This window comes from Acartia tonsa, chromosome 1, assembly GCF_053477335.1.
Source record: "Acartia tonsa isolate MP-2025a chromosome 1, ASM5347733v1, whole genome shotgun sequence".
Lineage (NCBI taxonomy): Eukaryota > Metazoa > Arthropoda > Copepoda > Calanoida > Acartiidae > Acartia > Acartia tonsa.
This window is the reverse complement of record NC_137260.1, coordinates 39,496,742-39,522,974: the sequence shown is the minus strand read 5'-3', so window position 1 is coordinate 39,522,974 and position 26,233 is coordinate 39,496,742. Positions and strand designations below refer to the sequence as shown.

The window sequence follows — 26,233 nt, the reverse complement described above, 5'->3', positions numbered from 1 at the left end:
ATTTTGAATGTAAAAGAAAAATTTAAAAAACGAATTAAAAAGTAATTGATGATTTTGTTGAGTAACTGATTTAACGGAAAAAAGTCTTCATGCCTGGTAATTTTTGTGCTTTTCATGAACAATTCTATATAATAATTCAATGATACTTACCCTAAATAGTCTCAAAGTTTAAAAACACTGTAACTAGAAGAATATTTTGAAATAATTAGATTATCCTTTTGTCTCTGAAAATCTGCATTTGAAAGTTGTATCTGTACTAATGGCTTATGGTTAGTGACCAAACCACTCATTGATTTCAACTTTAGGAATAATTCTATTTGAATTTGTTTGCAATTTTGTATCAATTCAATAGTATTATTCTAATTTGACCTCTTGATATTGAATCAGTGATGAGATATGCCAATTGAGATATCAAATACAGAGAAGCAGTGCAAATAATTTATTAATGTAGAAAAAAATAAAACTTTATTTTTATTATTCTTTTTTAAAAGTGTAAAGGAATTCCTCGCATCGTATTCCACGGATATAAAATGTACAATTATTAGATTAAAACCAGTTGTTTTGGATCTGAGATGCTGAAGGCAAGGGCTAAAAAAAACTGGTTTTAATCTTATGATTGTACATGTTTATATTTGTAGAAAACTGGCTATAATTCGATGATAGACATAGTTTTTTTTTTGTATGGACGAGAACCTGTTTTAATCCACCGGATATTAAACAGTTAGGGAGTTGAATCCATTTTTATAGAAGCAGAAATATAATCTATGATTATGGTTTGGACCCTCTAAAACTGTAATCTACCTTTCCACTTTCCCCTCTCTTGGTGAAGATATCTTCAACGCCGATACGATTTTTGAAATGTAAGATTCCACTTTCCCCTCTCTTGGTGAAGATATCTTCAACGCCAATACGATTTTTGAAATGTAAGATTCCACTTTCCCCTCTCTTGGTGAAGATATCTTCAATGCTGATACAATTTTTGAAATTTAAGATTCCACTTTTGCCTCTCTTGGTAAAGATATCTTCAACTAGAGAGATAAAAGTGGAATCTTATATTTCAAAAATCGTATCAGCGTTGAAGATATCTTCACCAAGAGAGGGGAAAGTGGAAGGGTAGATTACAGTTTTAGAGGGTCCAAACCATAATCATAGATTATATTTCTGCTTCTATAAAAATGGATTCAACTCCCTAACTGTTAAAAGGTTTTGAATGAATACAAAAAATATACTAAACTATATATGATCAATTATAAAAAAAGATCGGAAGAAAGAAGAGCGCAAATAATTTGAAAACATCAAACATTATAAATTAAATTAACATTTATTGTGAGTTAAAGTGACATTGTATGTTGTATATTAAAAAAAGATAATCAAATAAGTTATTTAGTCATACAACAGAATTTCCAATTATTTTAAACACCAGTGAATCATAATAAACCTCATCAACTCCCCAAGGCTATGGTAATTATGTACAACTTTAAATTACTTTAACTTTGCATTGCAATTTTAATTTCTTCAATTCTAATTCAGTTCTCTGAGTACTGGCAACTGTAATTAAACTTATTATTCAATATTGAATATTGATTATGTGATTCTATTTTCTAAATTTTGATTTAAATTTCATCATTAATCCAGAATATTTCCCTTATCAAGTAAAACCTTATAAACTTGAGTAATGAAGAATGAAAGTTTGAAGAATAAAAACTCAAAACTGCACTGATAACATTTTCTGTAGATAAGGGTGATTAGTTGCTAAGTAGGTAATTATAATCATTTTACAAACAAAATATTATCAAATAAACATGTATCATTTCGGTCCAGTTTGAATTTTGAGTAAATGTTGTATTCATTGAAAATATATTATTTTCTGCAAATAAACTTATCCCTGTTGAAGTAAAGTAAAGTAGGATTAAAATTGCAAACATTGAAAGAAAGAAAATGAAGTGCAATTACTTTTTAAGTGAAGAAAACTGGGACAATTGTTGGCAAGGGGGAGAAAGGTTTGTGGAAAGGTATTTAAATGAGGTTTTAAAATGTTTAAAATGTTTGGACTTGGATTGAAACTGATACAAGATCCTGGTTTTAATTTAGAAATTTAATAACTTTTTTTTATAATGTAAATATTTATTTTCTCCCTTAATTTTACAATATATCTCAAATTTTGATAACTTTTCTATTACCCCAAAAGTCCATTGAAGAGTCAAATTGGTAAAAACATACATACAGACATATGCTTATGCAAAAATCTTTAACTAAGAATAATTTACAAAAGGTCTCTAAAAGCAAAATTTCCAGTACATCATAGATCATTGATTGAATTGTCCTTATCTTATAAGTACTCAGGAACCTGACCTGAACAAGCAGTGCACTTAATAATAAACAGAGATGTTAATGACAGGTGTAAGTAAAGAGAAAGTAAACAAACTTGAAAATCCAAACTACATTTAGTGCATGCATTAATTGCACTTGTATTAGAGTGCAAACCATTGATAGCCAATAATTTTGTCCTTATTCATAACAAAAGTTAAATCTAGTTTTATTACGTTGACCTAAAATTGTAAATTTATTTTTCCTTTATGTATTTTCTAAAAAGAAGAATAAGATAACTCTTACTTATTATGTTAAACTGTGAGAGATTTTAGATAAATATTCTTTTAGCTAGAGAGAGAAGGGACAGGACAATTTAAACTACAACTTTCACCTTAAATAGATCATGTTAAAATATTTTTAACTTATGTAAACACATTGAAAAGTAAGGTATGCATGCATATGCACATGACTTTTAAAAAACCCAGCCTTGGTCTATTATAGTCTATTCATGTAGAGCTATTGTTGCCCGTAGCCTACAAGTAAGCTGCTTTATGTGCAATTATTGACCCACTGTAGGTTTTTATTGAAAAGTATCCCCCAAACAATTGACAAGTAATTGTAGTTGAGGCGTGCTAGTTTTTAAAATATTCCGCACAAGCTCAATACATTTTATTTATTAACAAAGAATTGATTCAGTTTGTCTGTCCATCCATCTGTCATTCAGTATGCTATTTAAATTTTTTTTAGCAAATAACTTGTTTTGTCAGTAAGTCAAACAGGCTACAAACGACATAAATCTATATTTTTTTAATTACCCACGACAGTAACTCAACATGTAGCGCATTCTCTCATTGTCAGGAAGGTGATAGGTTTAAATCTCGGCTTAACACTGCGTCATAACTAAAGAAGTTAAAAATGGTTCCTACTGCTACTATGTCAGGTGCGTGACATTAGTAGTTAGAGTAGGGGGAATGCCTTGGCCCAAAACATGCACAAGTCATTACTATGCACAGTTAGGACTTCTCAGACAAAGGTCTTGCAATCAAAGGGTTGGTTGTCTGATGGGCGAATGGACGCTTTACACTGCAATCATAAGCGGAGTATGTTTGCGTGGAGAGGTCTAGACACCAAGCTTCTTAGAGTCTTGACTCTTAATAACACTTTGTCTGTTTGATTATCTATAATTATTTTGTGCTTTGCTACTTATGTTCATACAAATGTGTTACTGTTAATGTTTTCATAAGTATTTCTCTTTTTGTATATCTCTTTTGGTTAAATTACATCTCTCCCCTTCTCTCCATCTTTCTCTCCCTGCCCCCACCCCTGAACTCTCTTTATCTGTTTGAAATGAATTGAAATCAAGGGTAGAACTTGAATTAGAGTGTGTTAATTTCATTTCATATATTTCATTTTAGATCTCACATGAAAACAATCTTTGTTCTCAAATATAAAACTCATATTCATCTAGTTTCAATTAGAATTAGGAAAATCTCTTAGATTTAATCAAAATTCAAGTTATATGGTTTTAATGCAAAATTTTGACTCATAATAAAATGGACTGTAATAGAAACAAGGATGACAACTTCCTTAAAGGGAAGCTAATTGTCACGGGAATCATAATGCAAAGTCTGAAAGCAGTAGGACAATTCTAACTCGCCCAAATTGACAATAATATCTTAAGTGCAGACGGATAGATTCACCCTGATTATAGAAAAGCTTCGTTGAAACTCACTAATCATTAGCTAAAGAACAATCTTTGGCAATCTTTATTCTTTATTCATATTACATAGTAACTGTACTACTAAACATATTGGTAATGACTGTGTCATCTTATTGTTTGATTCAAAAACTTCGGGAACTTTTATTGAATTTTGATTGGTTTGTTCCAAACTAGGATTGTCTAAACTTTTAAACCAATAATTTCAATCCGCAGAAGAGGTAATTTTGTTTCTCATCTTGGGATGTAATTTTATCGTCCATTGTCTTATCCCTTTAGACCCTCTGGCTAAAAACCTTATAAGTGTTCAAGTAATAGACTTGTCTAAAACATAATCAAGAAGATAATCAACATTTATGTATTGTATATTGTACTTACATCAGGAAGCTTAAGGGATAAGACAATCAACTATAAATGTACATTGTACACCACCAGTTATAAAAAACATTATTACCCCTGCTGTAGAAAAATTTGAACACTACTAGTTTTCCCAATCAAGTTGTAATATAGGTACCCAAAAATCATTAAGAGATCGTATTTAAGAAACTTTGGGTACCGGTGTAATTTTTAGTTCAATTCTCCCTTCTTTCCTGACTTACATTATTTTTCTTCCTTCAAATATAGGGATATTGTATTTGCATTAAAATTAAATTAAGTACAAAAAAGAACAATAATGTCATTGCGGATTTGATTATTTCAAAAGTATTCGGGGCCTCTACCTATACATATGGCGCCCTTACCTTAAAGAGTTACCTATTACCCAATATAACTTCCTAACCTGACATAAACTAAAATCAAACAAACAATAAACTATCTCATAACCCCCCCCCCCCCCCTCCTTTGCCTTATTTAGGAGGGAGTGGTTTCTGTGCTCGACTTGGCATATTGATGGAAACCGCCTTAAAAACTTGAACCATTGTTCCATTATTCTTGTAAATGGGATGTGTAATTTGTTTTCATAATGTAAGTATCATTACCTAATTCTCCCAGGAGTAGTTAAAAGAATGGTAAATATGCTTTGTAATAATGGATACAAAATATACGTGGATATATTACCAGGGTAAAAATTGTCGTCAATTTAGTTTGCTAACATGGACCTCATTTATTGGTCATGTCGTTCAACAAGTAGGAGGGAAGACGATTGGGTAAAGAGGTGGATGGGTGGTATGTATCGTTATTTAGCCAGCTGGGAGTATGAATTTGTCAGGGTACATGAAAAACTGGTGCAACATCCAAGTAATAATATATCGATTTTTATAATAATAAGAAACAAGGATGAAAATATGTATAAAAGCAAAGCCTTTAACAATTAGAGAATCACATCGCTTTCAATTATGAAAAAACAACATAATATATCTTTAACTATCATAAAGGAGTCCTAATCAAGCTAAATTCAAATTTGTATGATAATTATATAATGGCTGCCCTCTAGCCTCTGATGCCTAACTATTAGGAGCATGGTCATAAGGCCTAAACTAACTTCCCTAAAACAACTTAATTTCAAATCCTTTCCTTCAAACAAATATTTTTTGCATTCAGAAGGAGAGGTAGCGGAGAGAAAAAGTTGCCTAAAACCAACCCAAAACTTAGATTTTAGAAAAAAATAGCATGAAACTATAATATAAAATTGTAAATGTATGTATGCAGTTGCAATATTAAAATGTATCCAAAGGATTTAAGGAATATATTTATGTACTATCAGAGGTAAAAACTAAGTATAAAGTCTTTAAAAAATGAATTTCTCCCCCCTTCCCCCCCTTAAACGAATTTTATGGAGAAGGGAGTGGCTTCCCACGACTTGAGCATATTTTAAATCATGGGGTAATGGGTTTTAAATGGATAAGACAATGGGCGATAAATTGATGTACATCCCCAATGATGATACACATAATTACCCCTTCTTACACTTAGTGGTTCAAACGAATGGACAGTAAAACTAAATGAACCAGTCAAACAAAACTCAATAAAAAAGTTATTGAACCAATGAATAAAAAAGTAATTTTAAAATTAGGAACTAGTGTAATAAATAGCCCAATGTTCCCTTCCTACTACTCATAGAGAAGTTAGCAAGATCTTATGGTACATATAAATAGGCGTACAACCTCTTTTAAATTCTAAGTACCAAATATAACTATTTAGGATATATTTTTGTTGTAATTTATATATCCTAACATTCTAAATATCCATGGCTTTGAATCTGAGATACAAATATAAAGCCTTCCTTTCCTTGTATATTCTTTAACAATTGGGATTCATTTTCCTAAAAATAATTTAATTGATAGGTATTTATTAACTATAAAAATACGTTCAGCTAAAAATCAATTTAAATGCATTTTGATAATTTTGTTTGTAGGGACACTTAAGGAAATGGGTGTTAAGGGAGTTGGGGTAAGCCCGGGGCGATTTCTTTTAGGGGGGTAGAGGAACCCTCCTAAAATAAGTTTTCGAGACCTGTAAGATGACTCACTATAAAGAAGAACACCATAGGTCCAGAAGAGGTCAGCAAGACCTAAAGCTAAACACATACAGATGCACAGACATAATGTTACTTTTATAAAAGGATTATTTCCATTTTGAACTTAATGTATATTATTGCTTATTAAGATATATAAGTGGGAAAGAGAGGGAGATTTGAAATCTGCATCAAAATTTAAGGATTTTTTTATAAAATTCGTTTTTTGTATAATTCTTTATCTAAAAGCGGAAATACAATTTAAGTTAATTAATTTTGACATCTGTGATTGGTGGATTGAAAATTATCTTCGCTCTGATAGGAGAAGCTTAAGTGTCGCACATCATTCAACCAATTAAAGCGCAGGTAGTTTCCAATCCACCTATCCTATTGGTCAAAATTTATGAACTTAAATTGTATTTCCGCTTTTAGATAAATAATTATACAAAAAACGAATCTTATAAAAAATCTTTGAAATTTGATGCAGACTTCAAATCTCCCTCTAACATTAAAATTCCTTCCAACTTATATATCCTATTTCTTATGTTATTCATACAAAGTATATCAAGTTTAAGGTACATGGCCAAAAATACACCAATTCAATAGGTACGCGAACTATCATTATATCATTGAAAAGTCCGATCATCCTTCCCTAATGTCCTAAAATATAATCAATTTAGCCTTGTCCTATTGTTTTTAAACTTGGCATGATAATTTCAGTCACTCCCTGAAAAAAAGGGGAAACAACATATATTCTGCTTAAATATGCATAAGCATGATATATTAGGAAGCAAAATTATGAATAAATTGTTCTTTATTGTTGAAGCGGGCTAAACACAAATTTTATTCAAATTTATTAACAACAAACAAGCAAGGGATATGTTGTAGAAGGTTGGTAAAATATCCTTTTCTGGTGGTTTCCATTACTTAGTCGAGAAGAGAAACTTAACCCCCCTTATTTTACAATTAATTGAAAATAAGGGGGGGGGGTGTATTTTTTTAAAGTATTTTTTTTATACCTTTAGTCAAAGTTATATTGTGTACTCGGTAGCCCCGCAGGTTAAGACCCCCTTTTGGGTTAGGTATATTAAAAAAACTATTTATATTTCTTTGAAAATTACACTGTTTTATTTGAATAAAAAAAATTAGTTTCGTTTTTATGTAATCTACTTTATTCGCATACCTTTATGTGTATCATCCTTGTTAACAAACTCTTTCATGTAATTTTATACTAGGTAGATTAATATTCATGTATTTTATGGCAGCTGTTTCATCAATTACGTACAAAATGTATTAATTTACAGGGAGTGAAAGGGCACTATACTGTAAATTAAACTGGACTTTAAAGTTAGCTCTTTCGTCCGTTTTTTACTATTTTTTCTTGATTGGATTATGCAAACTTTTCAATCGAAATATGCGGAATTGATGATAACCATTTTATGGTATAAAATACTAGGAAAAGTTTTACACAAATGAAGCTAGGTTTAAAATTTACAGAGCTGGATCTTTAAATCATTTCATTGGTGCGCCAAATCGGGGTGAGCCAACTTTTCGCCAATGAGAGCACAGCATTTTACGAAATGCCGCGCTGTGTTTGGCTGAAATTCGGCGCACCCCGATTTGGCACACCATTGAAATGATTTAAAGATCCAGTTCAGGATTTAACCATTGCTTTTTTTTATGCTAGCAACTTCATTCCCAGAGGCTTTAATGTTATGAGGTGTTGAATTCGACCTTCCATTCTTTATTTTAGTTCCAAAAAATAAAAGTAAAAAAAGATTCTTTTTATGCGGGGAAATTTTTTGGGGGTCATCACCCAAAACAGTTGTTAACCTTCTAGGACAACACTGCAAAGGAGAACCGTATCGATTCCGCAGTTAGCGAGATCCTTCGGTACACACACACAGGGATCCTGTTACTTTTATATGAGGGTAGAAAACGTCAAATGCTTTGTTAAATTCAAAACACAATTTGTTTGCTCTAAAGTATGACCAATTACAGAAAGGCTGACAGAGGTTACTTGTAGAGTATATTCGCTACTAAAAAAAACAAAACAAAATGATTAGTGCATTCAGCATTTATTGATTTGTTGCAAGAAAAATAATCCACATCAAGTTCTTACTTTTTATACCATTTATTTATATTTACAAAATCATTCTCCAATCACAAGTTAGAAATAAAAATTCTTCAAAATTTGAAGAATAGAGCCGAAGAAAGATTTTTAACCAAAAGGAGATTTCAATCTTTTTATTGTTTATTTAAATCTTTGACAGCTCTATTCTATTATTTTTTCGAACATTTATTCCAGTACTTTATTTTAAAATACTTTTAAAAAATCTTTGAATGTTTAAGAAAGGAATCTAAATAATATTCCGCCATAGGATTTAAGGATATATACAATAATTTTGCTTCAAATAGCCTATTGATCAAAAAATAATATAATAGGGTTTTTAAAATTAATATAATGAGATTTTAATCTTTTTGAATTGTTTGATGTGTGTGTGACTTTGTGTGCTTGTGAATGTGTTAAGCAACTCATTTGTGATATGTTTTTACGAAATAATCATTTTTGGATTTTTTATATAGAAAATTTACAAAAAAAGTTTTAAAATAAAAAAATCTAAAAAATAATTATAAGTTCAATTAAGGTTGTTATAAAGTTTTATTGCATAATTTAATTAATAATTTACTTGCATAGCCAAAATCTAAATTTAAGAAAGTCTAATTAAATGCAAATTGGTCATTTTTCTATGCGTTTTTTGCTAAAATTATACATTCTTCTAAATAATACGTAGAATGTAATTTTTCTTTTACTATAATTATCCAGGCTTAGAAATAAAGATCAAAACAAAAACATTGTTGATTTTAAAAGATTTTAGATGCCATGGTTATAGGGATGGAATATATGACCCCTTAGAATTTGGACAATGGTGTGTTTAGCATTTTCTTTCAAGGGGTGTAAAACACATCCTGAAATACCTTGTTTGCATGTTATTTGATTTTAAGTTTTATTTTTATTCCTGCATTTAAAAAACAAACAAAAAAACAAGAATGATAATATTAATTGTAGTGATTATATATTTACAATACAGGCACGGTTAGTATTTAGTGTGATATGGTGGTCTACAGTAACATACACAACATAAAAATATAGGTACACTTATCTATTAAGATTGGTTTACCTATTTGCTTATGTTGTATGATTAGGGATATAAGACATTAGACATCTAAATTAAAAGTATATTTACCAAATCTGTTACTTAATATATAAAAACAGTAAAATGTTTTATTTAATTTTTTTAAATTCTAAAGATCCAAAAGATTTTAATGTATAATTGCTTATATCTCTAAATAATATGATATATACTCTAATTATTTTACCTTCAAATCTGATTTAGATAAAAGCAAAAAGTCCAAAAAAATACCTTAAAGTAGTTTTATTAATTTTGAAATATATTAATTGTCTAAATCAGTTTTAAAAGTAAAAGTGATATGAAATATTACAACATTCGTTACTTCACAATCATTTATAAGTTTTTTTTTATATCAGTGTCTATAAATAATTTACAATAACTTTGGTGTAGTTTTTGTCCTTAAGCAAATAGAAATAAAATTGTGATAAAGGCAAAATATTTGCCATTAAGTATGCTAATTATTGTTTAAAAAGCTTCTGTTTTTAAAATAATTTTCTAAATGGCTTAAAAAACAAAATAAACTTAACATAAATTATACGTATACTTCTAAAAAATGAGTGATTCACTTTCCTTCCTTGTATATTAGTCTACTTTTGACATGGTGTCAATTTTTTTTGCCGCATATTTTTTCCAAAATTGAGTATTTTCCTCTTTATTAGTCCTTTTGGTTTATTTAATAAATATCGTCTTCGAATTTACAAATGTCGTCGTTGAATTAAGGTCTGTAGCACGTGTCAATATTATTTCCTCTCTCTGCTGTGCTGAGTAGGTCAATATCGACGAGGTTACCAACACTCAACTCTGCCACACAGCCAGTCATTCCAGCGTTGTACCTAGAGAATAATTAAAAAGATGAAATACACGCAATTACAAAGCAGGGATCTTATTGGATAAAACAATGGATGACAAATTTGTAAACATCCCCAATGACAATAAAGAAAATGCTTCCTTCTGTAAATTAAATCGTTTGGCTTGAAAGTTTAGATACTAGTTTAAAGGCAACCAATCAAAAGTCAATTAAAGTACTCAAAGATATTGAGCTAACCAATCAGATAACTTGGTTATAAATAAAACTTTATAGGTAGCAGAACAAATTATAGCTCAATGTCCTCTCCCTCCCTGCATATTAGTAATAGTGACAGAAAAAAACTTGAGGTGGTGGTTATTTTAAAAAGGAAATAACCCTTACTTATTTTTCAAAATAGTTATAAACCTCCGCAGTACCTATAAGAAGCTAAATTGTAAAAGAGACAAACAGAGATCCTGTTACTTGTAATATAGGATTATACCTTGCTCTGGCCCAAGTATTTTCATCTGAAACTCCTCCCAAGAACAATCCAGGTTTAGCGTTGATGAGTTGTACCAGGTTACCAGGAGCACTGGTAGTTTGGACAGGTCCATTGTCCACCATCAGAGAGGCATACTGGTCCATTCTAAATTAATAAAACAATAAGACTTTAATGAATAACTATATAAAAGACTATTGGTTGCGCTCCCAGCATCCTAAATTTCAGAAAAAAAGCTAACCTTAAAAAAGCTGTAAAGAAAATGGATAACTCAATATATAAATTCTATTGAAAAATTGGTCTTGAAAAAAGTTTAATATTTGGCCCAGAAAATAATTTCCAGTATGGCTTTGAAACTGATAAATATCAGCTGGATTAGAACTGATTCTCAGCCATAAAATGAAAAATCATGTATAGCATTGTATTACAGACAGCTTTCTGCAGATATCAATTTGTAAAATAAAAGATTAATACCAGTTTTGTTAGACCCAGTAGTATTTCATTCTTTACCAAAGTATTAAAATTTAATCTCAATTCTGTAAATAATGAAATGCCTCGGCTCCTATTGAAGTGTAATTGTGTGTGACAGTATCTCTTAAATTAAACTAGAAACTTCAATCCGACGCCAAATTCAAGAACTCTGCCAAAAATTGTCGGTCGTCAACATTTAATTTAGATTTTTATACAGCATGTTTATTAAAATATTAATTGTAATTAAAAATGAATTAAGTGCAACATATTGAAATAACAGGATTAAATAATTGTCAATAAATCTTCAAGCATGATATTTGATTTAAGACAGTATTTATTACAGTCCTCAAATATTTTAAGAAAATGAATAAAAGAACATGCTTGTAAAACTTTTTATCCTTTTATAAATATACTGAATTAATTAAATGTATATGGTTGCATCAAACGCTTTGGGAAAGTCTAAACTACATAAATTAAAACGTTTAATCTAAATATAAAAATAGTTATTTATCTCCTCGTATTATAGACTGCTATTAAAGAATGATATTAAAATGAAACTTATTGGATTAAAACCAGATTTTATAGTTATAGATTTTATTATTAGTATAGCTGAGAACTGGTTCTAATTCAGCATATATCAATCGGTTTCTAAGCCATACTGGAAAAATTAATCTCTGTACAAATTGAGTGAACAAAATTTGGCGACAAAATTGATAAATCCAAGTTAAACCAGCCAAATTATTCTCTAGACCAATATCTAATCTTTTTTTCAAAGTATTCTATCCACTATAAAAATGAGATATTATGTAATCACTTTTAAAGTTATAAAGCAGAAGATAGATTTCCTTGAGAGATTTGAGGACCCATCCCAGAACCTTCACTGGATCTGGCTAAAAAAAGGTTGACTGTAAAGCTACAGATACACAGACAGTCAGACATCCTTTACTGTCACAGGAAATGTATTTATTTAAGAATCTAACGAAATAATAAATCATATTGAACTGCTTTTTGACCAATAAAAATTGGTCAATAACCTTAGAATACAAAATTAGAAGTGAGTTGACCACATACACGTAGAGAGACATTTGCTAGGAGGTAGATAATCATTTTGCAATTTCCCTTGGCATAAAATAAAACGGAAATTAAAACGGAAAGTTTTAGGTAGCGCAGCTAATCAATTTCTATTATATGTCCGTCCGTCCGAGGGAGATAACTTAGCTTGCTTGTGGCTTTGAGAACATATTCCCATACTGTCATACACGCACACACAACCGTAGAGACCGGTAAACACACACACTTTGAATGAAATAAAGATTATAGTATTATACTCAATCAAATTCTGGGCGTTTTCCCTAAAAGTGCCTTGTAAGCAGAGATTTGCTTGTTTTTTAGTTTAGGTCAGGTTGAGGTAGATAATATTGGGTACTTAGTGGCCCCGCAGGGATTAGGGCACTTTAAGTACAGAGTCTTCTACAGGGGTTAGGTATAGGGAAACTACTAACCACCATTTATTTCATCAATGCTCAACATTTACTTTGAGTGAAAGCACTATTTTTTTGTAAGCTGCGTCACTTTCGAACAAGATTGTTCTTATCGGTGAATGTTCCATAATCATTCAACTTGTACCAAAAATATCATATTTCATGTAGGTATAGGTATTATGTAACTAAATTCAATATAAAAGTACTTAAATACGTAGATATTTTGATACAATTGTAAACAATAAATTTTTAAGAAAGTATATTTTAAAACATTTTCGCGCCTAAACATTTTTTATTCTGGAATCTTAAAAGATGAGACAATGGTCGAAACAATAATATACATCCCCAATGATAAAAAAAACACTACCCCTTTTGTAGACACTACTAGTTTAGAACCAACCAAACGAAATTAAAAAAAAGTATCCAACGTTTTTGAGCCAATAAAAAAGATAACAATGTTACAAAACTATGTGTACCAGTGTAATTTACCAGTGTAATAATGTCCCCTCCCATTATTTATTAGTTTCAGAAAAAAAACCTTACTAATTCTACATTATAAAACAATGAAGTTCGAGAATCACCAGAAAAAAATGTTACCTCGTAGCTCTGATTCTATGCCATTTTCCATCATCCACCTTGGTATGATTGTATTGTAACATTGTCTCACCTCCACCAACATCAAACCATAACTGAAACAAAAAGTTAAAAATAGTCAATCAAGAAAGCTAAATTTCACATCAAAGGGTCTTGGGTAGCAACATCTTTGAATAGAGTGAGCTTCGTACTTACAAATATGCCACTAATTTTATATACTTAGATATGCTCTCTAATTGAGAAATATCATAGGTCTAGCTTTAATAGCAGCTGAAAAAATCCATTTTCCCTCAGAAAAAGCGAATTATATAGAAGCTTCGCTACTTATAACTGATAAAGCTCGAATATTATATACTGTTCAGACATTAAAATGTTGTGGCAATATTTTATTGAAAATAGTAATAAATAAAATCTAGTTTATTCACAAACATTTGAATTGATGTGAATCATAGGGCAGAGTTAAAAAAATGTTGCGCTGCTTCTTATGGGCGTAATTGTTCTAGCTATAAACATATTTCACCCCATTAAAAAAATAACCTCAAATAATATAAAATGTTCAGACATTTAAATGTTGTGACAATATTTTTATTGAAAATAGTAAATACTAAAATCTAGTTCATCCATCAACATGGGATTTACAGGGAATTATAGTCAGGGATCTCCAGGGATAAGACAATGGGCGACAGATTGTTGTACATCCCCAACGATGATGATCACAATTTTCTCCATCTGTATAGTATTTATTGAAAAGATTTGACACTTCGAATTTCACCTAACCATCGAATGAGAGATAGTACTTATAAAACTAGGTAACAGTGTAATTTTCGTTCCAATGTCCCCCCACTCCATGAATTATAGAACAGAGTGGATAAAATCATATTTAAACATTTTATTTAGCGAGAAAGCTCTATAATTGTCCGCCAGTCCGATTATATAGTATTATAGATAATTTGCCAAAAATACCAGTTAATTCTTACTCTTAAAGTTAATTACAGAGTAGCGAGACTACAAAAATAGAAGTTAAGACAAACTGACAGAGGTTTTAGGTATTTAGGTAATGCAATGTAAAAGATTAAGGCAGGTTTCTTTGACACATTGTAACTTTGTAATCACTCTTCAGTATGAGGCTATAATGTACTGTAATTCTTCAGTATTAAACAATTAAGGAACTAAAGTCAGCAAAGGGAGAATGGTCTGAATTTTAAATCTTCCAATTTCATTTTATAAACTTGTACAGTTTGGTATACCAACATTTTAAACCTATTATGTGTAGTATTCAAAAGTCTAACAACTAATCAAAATGTACCCAAAGTTTTTAATCTAATCAAAAAGAGAACTTTGGATACCAGTGTATAATGTCCAATCTTTCCCTACTAGTATTTAATTGCTTAGAATTTGTAAATCATTTTGTAACAAAATATTAACAGACTTTATTTAAACTTTATTATGAACACTTATTCTATACTACTAAACTACGTACAAAATATCCTAAATATAACGCTTATACTGTAGCCTATTATTGGTGAGACATATCGTTCTAGTTGTAGAGTAGCTGTGATATTTAAAATGCTGTACAAATCTTAAAACAAAGTCTGGATGATCGACTTTTGGTATAAAGTTTAACCATGATAAAACAAGACATTTTAGGAATATTGGAAAATCGGATTTAAAGAAAGAGGGGAGTTTTTAGCTGGGGAGGGTGAGGGGGGGGGGGGGGATTGAACCACAAAAGTAATATTAACTAGGGATAGGACGAATATTTGGGGGAGATGATAATGGCAGATAAAATAATCTACACCTTCAATCTTCCTTGCTAATTTCAAAAGCAAAATTTGCATAATACATGAATTTCAAATATTTTTGTATGAATTCAAATCGGGGTATTTAATGAATAATTTGAATCGTTAAAAAAGTGATCATAACTTTAAACTGAAAAATGTTTAGTTATTGCTAAATTATATCTAACTACGTGGGTAAATTAAAAAAAAACTGTAGTTATTAGTAGTGTACAAAATTTCACTGCTTATTTTTTACCAACCCTAGTTTATTGGTTTAAAATGTTATGCTAAAACGATAAACAAAGTCTGTCTGTGTAAAGTATTAGACAAATTTTTATGTAAGTTATGTAAAGTAAAAACATTATGACAATTTTGTGAAAATACATAGTTACTTAAGCTATGAATTTATGAATTACATGAATTTGAATTTTATATTTTCAATTTATCAAATTTTTATAAAAAAATATTATAATTCTCAATGAGAGATTTTTCATCTGATTTATTATTAGTTCTTTACAAATATCTCACGATTTCTGTTTAAATTGCTGCATATATTTGCCTGACCTTTGTCTTCAAGTTTTTGTAAGCCAAAATTGAAATATAAATGTCACGAACCTGAGGTGGGTTCTTAAAAAAACTTTTTGGCTTACTGCCTCACTTAAATTAGTGAGGCTCGCTACAAATTTTGGTGAAAAATTCTCCAAAACCGCATAAAAAACTACAAAAATTAAATAAAATCATAAAAGGGTTATTAACATAAGATTTTGTTTAATTTTTGTAGATTTTTAATGCAATTTTGGAGGATTTTTCACCAGAATTTGTAGCGAGCCTCACTAATTTAAGTGAGGCAGTAAGCCAAAAAGTTTTTTAAGAATCCAACTCTGGTCTATCAGCAGTAGGGTATTATTCTCAGAATAGTATATATATTATACAATCCTTACATAAAAACAGAATATGTGTCTGTCTGTCCGTTTGTAACAAAAGAACTTGCTACGCTAAAAACCGATATGAATCTCCTTTACAGCGTAGATTCGACCCAAGAAAAAAAATATTGCGAAGAAAAATAAATAAATCGAGGTTTTTTAAAGTATTGTGAAAAGAAAGGAGTGTAGATTATTTTTCTGGTATCTCTCTGAAATTTAATTCTAGACAGCAACCCAGGGAGGGGTACATTGGGCTGTAAATTACATTGAAACCCAAAGTTTATTACCTTTTCTTAATATAAAAATTTAGGGTACTCATATTGATTTTTAATCGGTTGGTTCCAAATTGTCTAACCATGTTAATATAAAGAATGGGATAATTTTGTTTATTATCATAGGAGTTGTATAACAATTTATGATCCATTGTCTTATCCCTTAATCCAGCGTTGCGGAGCCGTTTGATTTTGGTGCGGCTCCGGCTCCGACCTAAAATCAAGAAAAAACTCGACATATTTTTTTCCCACGTCTATTTTTGACTTTTGAAGGTTTTAAAAGATCAATTTTTAATAAAAATGGACTTGAAATACTTAATAGGGGCATTTGCACATGACAAAACAGAGTTACCAAATTATAATTTATAAAAATCTCTTTATTTATTTAGTCCGGAGCCGGAGCCGTTTTTTAACGAAAATAACGGCTCCGGCCCCAGGAAAATATTGCGGCTCCCGGCTCCGGCTCCGCAACACTGCCTTAATGCCCTGGAGCAATGTGTAACTGTGTATGGTAAGATGTATTCTCACCACTAGACATATTGAAGGGAGATATTTTTTTAAAAAGAAAATAAATGGGAACTTTGGATTAAAATCGACAAATTTAATCTCTATGGTTTGTACAGTAAAATGCCTAGGATTTATATAAAAATAAGAGTCTTTAATTACATTAGATTTATTAATTATTAAGCCAAAATAGATTATTTTAATAATACATTATTATTTACTAGCACTCTAGGGGCCATTGAGAAGCTACATTGATAACCATATTGGTACAGTGCAATGGTTAGACGCACACACACAGGACCTATCACTTTTTCATAAAGCATTAATATTTTATATAAAAACTCAATAATTGAAGTCAAATTATTGAACATACTGGACGAAACCTACAACTAACTATGGTAGACCAAATAAAAACATTGGATTGGAATTGAACCGAGGCCAGGGCTCAAATTGAATTCAGATGGTTTGTTGTTTTTTTTAGTAACAAAGCTACTTATACATTTTTTGTCTGTTTTTCATCTGTCATCCTTAAATTTGTCTATCTGTATATTTGTCTATCCTTCTACAGTCTATTTGACATTCTGTCTATCAGTCTATCGGTCTACTTGTCTATCTGTCTATTTGTCTAGCTTTCTATTTGTTTTTCTGTCTACCTGTCTATTTGTCTATATGTCTATCTATCTATATGTCTATATGTCTATCTATGTATATGTCTAAATGTCTAGACAAGATTGTTATCATCCTTTTTGTTTTTATCTCTACCTGTCTTTTTGTCTATTCGTCTACCTGTCTATTTGATCATATGTCTATATGTCTATCTGTCTATCAATCTTTTTATCTATCTATCTATATATACTTATCTAACTATCTATACATATATACTTATCTTCTATTTATCTATATATCGATCTAAATGTCTATATGTCAATCTGTCTATTTGTCTACCTGTCTATCTATCTACGTTTCTTTCTGCCAATAAGTTTATTTGTCTACATGTCTATGTATCTATCTGTCTATTCGTCTACCTGTCTATTTGATCATAAGTTTATATCTGTCTCTATATGTCTATCTGTCTTTCTGTATATCTGTCTATCTGTTTAACTGAATATTTTATAACTCTCTCTTTTATATCTGTCTACCTACCCATTTGTCCTTCTGTCTACCTATCTACTTGTCTGTCTGTCTGTCTGTTTATCTGTCTCGACATGAATTTTATCATCCTTGTTTTCTATTCTCTTCACCACAAGAAAATGTAATTTTCTTTTTGTTTTTACACTCTACTTTTTACAATTTAATCAAGCTATTTCACATTTAATTTTAAACTTATATCTTATTCTAAAAAGGATTATTTATCTACCTTAATGTAGTGCTTAATAATGTATAACTTTTAAAAGATATAAAGTTAGTGTACATAGGAATCATATCGTTTCATCGGTTTACGAGATCTTAAGCTACAAATAGACAGATACATATTATCCTGTTACTTTCATACAAGGATTTTAAATGCTCATACTTATACTTATAAATGTACATTATTGTCCTTTTCTGGTGCTTCACTCAAAGTGCCTTTAAAGCACTGAATCCCCTTACTTTTTTTTTGAAAAATGAGGGAGGGGAAATGAGGAAATTTTTTCCCAGTGGCTAAACCATGCGGGACCTCTACTTTCAGTGCTCTTACTTGCATTTTTCCAAGAAACAGACGAAAGAATAGCCCCTCCCCTTGTTGATTTATTTCAAAATAACGAGGGGTTTCTGTGCTTGACTAGTCACTTTAAGGGAAACTGCCACTTTTCTCACCTGTAAATATCCTTGATCCACACCAAGTAGGAGAAAATGTTGTGGGGGAACCCCATGCTCCTCTCCAATCCACAGGATGATGCCATGGCCAGAGCGCAGGCGTAGCCGCAGGTTCATGGAGTTTGTACGACCAATCAGACTAAAGAATTAAACCATATTAGTTATATGATAGTTATTTATCATCTTCTAGACATCTTTTCGCGAATATCAAAATAAAATGATTATGAAATTAAAACCGAAGGCCCGGGCTAACCAAACTGTTATCAATTTCATGATTTTTAGTCTAATAATCGTGGAAAATTGTCTGAAATACGATGCTATAAATGGTTTTTCAGTATGACTGAGAACCAGTTCTAATCCAGCGGATATTTATTGGTTTCGAAGCCATACTGGAAAAAGATATATATAGCTATATATATTTATTAATAACTCCTAGCCAATATCCTGTTTCACAAATTAGTAAGGTTTTTTTTTGTTTCTCTGCTAACCATTGAACAAAATGAGTTATCCATTTTCAATGATAAAAAGCTTCTCTAAAAATTGAAAATTTATTTTAGTCGTCTTTCAAACAAGAAAAAAATTTAAAATATTTTAAACAAGAAAAAAGTAAGAATTTACACTATTCATTGCTATAGCTGCAAAAATTAAAATGAATAATTTAAACTTGTTTAATTATGTTTTGTCAAACATATGAGGATAAATTACTGTAATTAGTTTACACTTTTTCTGTCCCATTTCAACAGGATGGGAAGGGATATTGGACTCTAAACTACATTGACATCCAAACTTAGCCACGTTGTTGTATTCGCTGTATTGTTAAGTTATTAATTTTCTTTATTAAAATTCAAATAATTTTTATTTCACGATCTAATATTAAAGATAATCAAGGCTCTTGAATTTACAACAATATTTTCAATTTAAGCATTTAAAGCCATAGATATTATCCTATATGCTTTATTATAAGTCAAAATTAGTATCGAGTAAAAACAGTGCTAGATAAAAGTAGAATGATTAATGTAAAACATAAAAAAACTTTGTAACCCCAAAAACTTTGTGTTACAACTGTAAAAGTTTTTAATTATTATTTTAATGTAAGAGTAGGTATAGACCAAGCATAGATCTAAAGGGATAAGGCATTGGCCGATAAATTTATGTACATCCCCAATGATGATATACAAAATGATTCCTTTTATAGAGTACAATGAGTGGCTCAGATGTTTGAACACTCAGCTTAATGAGCAAATCAATCAAAATTCTACAAAAGTCACCAACGTTGTTAATTAAACGAATAAGAAACTGTTACTATAAGACTTTGGGGACAAGTGTAATAAACAGCCCAATGTCTCCTAACTCCCTGGTAGAGACCACGTCATTTCTGTAATTACTAGTCTTTATAATCACGCAATTCTATTATTATAACAAGAATAATTACGTCCAAATTAGAGCAACAATAGATTAATCAGATAAACATGAGCATGTATTATAAGAAAGTACCTAGTTTAGTTTTGAAAGTGTAATAGGGGTATTACAATTAAATCATATTGACAAAGACAATATTTTATGAAGAGTGGGTAATAGTAATTTCTCGCATCGTATTATAAACGGTTTTCCGCGGATATAGAATGTACAATTATAAGATTAAAACCAGTTTTTTAGCCCCTAGGTGCCGGCACCTATGATTGTACATTTTTTTAATCGTAGAAAGCTGGATATAATACGATGCTAGACATAATTTTTTCGTATGGATGAGAACTGGTTCCTATCCACCGGATTCGAATGAATACGAGAAAATGTTAATATACATAACCTTTTAAAGGGACAATATGGTAATTGAAAAATTATATTTCTATTACTATAAAATTGGCTCAACCTAACTTCTAAATGTATAACGTATTAAAAACCATTTAAAGATAGATATACTTTTAAAACATGCCTTGTAAAAACTAACTTTTTTTTGGCTTGCATTAGAAGTGAAATTAGTAAAACTAACAATAATTTAAAACTTCTCAATGTTGTGGAGTTTCCCTTTTAAAGAGAAATGAACTTTAAAAAGTTTGTTTTGTTCATCCTTCTCTCTGAATCTATCTCTATAGTGTTCTTACAAAATTGTTAATGGATTAATTTTAAAAAAAATGTATTATTTAAATTGTTCATGTTGCAATGATATCAACATAAGTATGTAGATGTAATGTAATATAGTCAATAGCATAACTTTCCGGCTATGACCACTTTTATTTCATAACATTGAAATTACAATTTTTTCAGACGATTTATTTCTTTATTCGTCACATTGGTCAATTACAATGTTTACTGGCCTATCATTGGTCATTTGTATTGTATGCCGTCAATTATTGTTTTTTATTGGACACTGTACGCTGTTTCTAACTGTGCTTCTTTTGGTCCAATTATAAGATTAGGGATCTAGACTTTCTACACTTGTTTAGAATAATTTGCTTTAAGAAATTTTAGATTTGCCAAAATGCAAAACAACTCTATACATATATCAATCCTTGGCTTTCAAAATTTGCATTCTGTTTTATGCCAGGGAGGACTGGGTGGGCTCATTGGATTGTGAATTTAATTGGTACCCAAAGTTTTATAAACCCCTATCTCATTCGTTGGGTTAAAACATTTCAAACTTTTATTACAACTTGTATTCCATAGTTTATTTACTAGCAGTGTCCAAACCTTCAAAGCAATAACTTTAATCTACAAAACGGTAATTTTAATATCATGATTGTGGCTGTCAAACAATTATTTAATGTCAATTGTCTTATCCCCTGAGATCCCTGGTTTGTGCACATTGAAATTTAGAAAACAATGGCAAGATATTATTTAGCTGTACAAAGTGATATTCAGTTCTTCATTCACAAATTTATTATGAACAAATTGTACATTATGTTGTTTTTATTGATAATAACTTGTATATTCTGCAAAATTCAGTATCACAATGAAAAATCCATTATGTTCATTTTAAACATGTTGATTATTTAAGCTTTATGGTATCCCTTTTAATGTGAATTAATTGTTTCTTTTGCTATTTTAAAGAGGCGTTGTCATGAAAGGGACTATACTCCCAAGATCATTAGAAATAATTTTAAAGTAGCGCCCTTTTATCATAATTACCAAACCTAACCATTTAATAACAGTATTCGAAAATGTTTTTACCCTACTGTTATTTTAAATTTAAAATGTTGGTATAATTGTATATTATTTCTTTTTAACTTATGGGTCCATGTCTTTATCCTAAAAGACAAATAAATTACATAAATTATTTTTAGGTTGAATAAACCTGGAGCTAGCAATATAGTAGCAATGGTATGAATTCACTGCCGCACATGTATCAGAACAGCACATTATTAAAACAGCACAAACTGCCTGTTCCCCTTCGTTTTACTCAAATCATTGTAAATATGTTATTGCATCGTTGTAGTAGAAAGGCTACTTTATAATTAACTAAGTCGGCCCGTCCTTTTATCTGTTAGTCTGTAACGCTATTGATTTTCTCGGCTCCTATTGAAAAGAGGCATATTTTTTAAAAAGAAAAAGCTCATACTGTGAAACATCTAGTATACAACTTACTTGGTCCGTCTGTCTTCTGATATATTAGTTTCATTAAAGTTTTGATGATTTTCTATTATTTATCATTCCTTCTCTATCTTTTTCCCCTTTCTTTTTGTTACCACTTAATAGCAGCTCCATAAATAACTATGGTAGTTTGAACACCCTTGATTTTTTTTGTGCTTAGCTACTTATAGATGTGATCCTATTGTGATAATATACAGGGAGGAAAAGGGACATTAGGCGGTTTATTACAATAGTCCCAAATGTTTCTTGATAACGTTTTCTCATTCGTTGGCTTAGCAAACTTGGGAAGTTTTATTAAACTTTGATTGGTTGGTTCATTTTGTTGTGTGTCCAAACTTTTTTAACCACTAATTGTAATCTTCATAAGATGTAATAGTATTGGGGATTTACATCAATTAATCGGCTATTGTCTGTCTTATCCCTTTAGATCCCTGAATATTATGCGGAAATGTATGCCCATCCCAAAGTAGCAACTGGTAGAGAAATAATCTAAAACCAAATTATCTTACAGAGGGAAAAAAAAGAAATTGTCTTCTATTTTCTTTTCTAACTTTATAAAAACAAGGATGTAAACAATGATATATATTTAAGCTAAATAAATAACAGAAATAATTAAAAGAATTACAAATAAAAATTTACCATTAAAATACAGGAAGCATATTGTGTAGGCATAAATTAATAGCTTACGTCAAATAAGTGTTTATAGTATATACATACATTTCTGCAAGAATCAACTAACTATCGTAGAAAGTCATTATTATGTTTGTTGATATAATGACAGCAATAACTTAGTCTCTTTTAACATACATACAATATGAGACCCACGAAACATATTTGTACGTGGAATATAAAACTGATAGAGCAGCTTCGCTATTAGAAAAGTCCAGGTTTTTCTTTGGAACTAAATGCATTTTCCATAATGTTTTTCTTTCTCGATAACAACAATAGCTTTCTGCCAAGGATAGCAGGGATAAGACAATTCCAAAAAAAATTAAAAAAATTATAACGTCCACAGAAGGATACCAATTTAAAACATTAATCAGACAACCAACCCGAACTCAATCATTTGAACCATTATATAGGCCAAGTTTTATGTGTCCTGTTACAGCAAAAAAATATTTCAACGTCTTTTGTATGACAAAACCCCTGAATTTTTTTCACGGTTCACTGCATAAGTTTCTAGCCTGTTGAATATGGGTCAAAATAATATTTAAATATTTATATTTCTTAACCTATTTTTATTGCAATTTTATGCTTTCAGGTCAATACAATCATATTATTGGTAATTTGGTTTTGCAAAAGGGTAGTTTTATGAAGGATTTTTACAAGTATCGTTACTTAAATCATGAGGATGAAAGGAACGCCAACCCCCCTTAATAAAGAAATTGAAAAAAATGTCTTTCACACTCTGTTCTCTCTAGGGACTTACACCAAAAGACGTCCGATTTGTTATTTTGTGGGGTGGAGAGTTACAAAATTTTAATAGGGTCGTTAACAACTCTTAACCCCCAACTTGAAAATTATTGCTTACACTCCACTAACGCTACTGCTTTAATAAAAAGTGTAATAATGAATTATAACACTAAAATGCTTTAAAAAGATAGAACACAAATAAAGGTTGCAAATATATGAATATTAAGGTTTTCAATTGTTGATATTTTGTTTCAGTTATTAATATACATAAAATAAATTAATCGATTATATTGGTTGAGAGAAAAAAAACTTACTTCTGATATAAATCTGCGTTGTTAAAGAACAAGTAACTGCTTCCAGTAAACCCTAAATTAAATTTTTTTTTTGAGTGTTCTGTAGAAACTACAAGTCTAAAAGCCCATTAGTAAAGAGAATGAGACGTTTTTTATCTCTCTTATCAATAAAAACACGAAGAAAAAAAACCATATAACAAAATTGATCTAAATTTTGAAAATAACAATAAGAGAGAAAAATAAGATTAACAAGTAAAATTTTGCAATGTTATTTTATCTTTGCAAAAATATGTAGTTATCGTATTTGTGACTTTTATTTCCAGCACAGTGGAAAAACTTTATTTACTATAATGTCTGTTTGTATGTCTGCCTGTCGTTTTATATCTGTAAATAAGTATTTAAAGAGTAGCTTATGTAGGCGAAAGGGAGTGGAAATTGGACTTTAAATTATACTGGTTTTCAAACTTTTATAAAAAAATCCCCAAAATTTAAACCTTTGGCGCATTTTTTTACCTGGGATTGGATTAGCCTCCTCTATTTCAGCTTGATTTTCACAAGGGGCGTGGCTGCCTCCTTGGTGGTGGGGACACGCACAGGAGTAAGAATCCAGGACAGGTATACACGTCTGACTGCAGGGCGCCTAGAATTAAAGATTAATGATTTATCGCATTGTATTATAGACAGTTTTTCGTGGATATTAAAATGAAACTGGTATTGATTTTATGATTTTCATTTTATTATTAATGAAAAATTGTCTGTACTACATTGCTATACATGATTTTTTCAGTAACCGGTTCTAATCCAACGGACATTAGTCGGTTTCAAAGCCATACTGGAAATAAAGTTTACCTGATTGCAGGGGTGTTGGCATTGGTCTATGTTGAGACCAGAAACAGCAGACTCAACCAAATCCAGGGATAATCCATTCACAACAATCTGAACAATTAATTATCAGGGATAAAGTCAAAAGTAATTAATGATCAACTTTCTAAGAATAAATAAATATCTAAAGCCGAAAGAAACTAACAATTAAACTGTTAAAGTTTAAAGTATGTTGACAAATACGTTTTTGTATTTGACACTAATTTCTTTGTTAAAAATAAAGTGTTTTGGATCAAAAATTGATCAAAATGAAATATTTGTTAATACACAAGTAGCATAAGTAATTTAAACAGATTTTTTAAGTAAAAAGTCTAATATACCATGAAACGTAGACATGTCGATTTTTCCTACTTAAGATCCCTATACAGAATTGTTATGCTTGTAATTACTTTTCCTTCAATGCGTCTCCATATTGATATTTATGTTTCTCTAATCTGTTTCTGGATACACATAAAGAAATTAATCTTCTATATGTATATTGATTATCCAAATCAGAAATATAAATATCTGTTTTAGACATGTAATTGTTTGCATTTTGTACTTTTATGATCTTCCTTCACCTACATTTTTTCAGAAACTCACTGTTTGTATACATTTTATAGTTTTTTCGATGCTTTAATAACTATTTTTACACAATATTCATATGATTAACATTTTTTTTGTAATACAGCGTTTAATTTAGAATTTAGGGTAACGCTTTACATATAATAGGATTGAGATAGCTTTTAGGCTTTTTTTACCATTTCTCTCCTATTCATATAGAGATGCTGGGGATAAAAGAACACTACTTAAGTAAAAAATTACCTTTTGAATGCATCCATGAAACTGGCTGCTGACAGCTAGGCTGGCCGGCAGCATGCCCATCATATCCTCAAGACCACCCAGCCACAGCCAGTGAGACAGGGACAGCTGAGTGGCCACGCCCTGGTCCCCGGGATCCACAGTTGTGCTGCCCTCCTGGCCCTCCAGGTACAGGTAGACAGAACGCTCCATCCTCGAGATGGAGACACGTTGCCATTTGTCCAGCTCCACTTTACCACCACTCCTGAGGAAATGGATTTATTATTACTTGGACCTTACACCAGATCGTGTACTCTAATAAATAAAGTTAAACTTGTAGCTGGCTAAATAACGATTAATTCCATCTACCCCAGTTACCTCTTAAGCTCCTCTCTTACTGCATGAACGAACGGACCAATAATTGATGTTCATGTTAGCAACATAAATTGTTATCATATCCACGTAAATTCTATATGCATTCCTGATAAAATGATAATA

At 30.4% G+C, this 26,233-nt stretch overlaps 1 protein-coding gene across 1 annotated transcript in view; it reads right to left on the bottom strand.

Moving 5' to 3' along the window:
* Positions 1 to 8,541: 8,541 nt before the first annotated feature.
* Positions 8,542 to 26,233, bottom strand: part of LOC145319207 (pikachurin-like) — a 124,225-nt gene continuing 106,533 nt past the window's right edge. Inside the window, exons 18-25 of the mRNA XM_080161178.1 lie at positions 25,760 to 26,000; positions 24,923 to 25,009; positions 24,587 to 24,713; positions 24,095 to 24,146; positions 18,780 to 18,918; positions 13,509 to 13,600; positions 10,963 to 11,106; positions 8,542 to 10,506 (exon numbers count right to left, since the gene is read on the bottom strand). Of these exons, the coding sequence (XP_080017304.1) occupies positions 10,389 to 10,506; positions 10,963 to 11,106; positions 13,509 to 13,600; positions 18,780 to 18,918; positions 24,095 to 24,146; positions 24,587 to 24,713; positions 24,923 to 25,009; positions 25,760 to 26,000 (1,000 nt within the window). The 3' untranslated portion in view covers positions 8,542 to 10,388. The remainder of the gene's footprint in view (positions 10,507 to 10,962; positions 11,107 to 13,508; positions 13,601 to 18,779; positions 18,919 to 24,094; positions 24,147 to 24,586; positions 24,714 to 24,922; positions 25,010 to 25,759; positions 26,001 to 26,233) is intronic.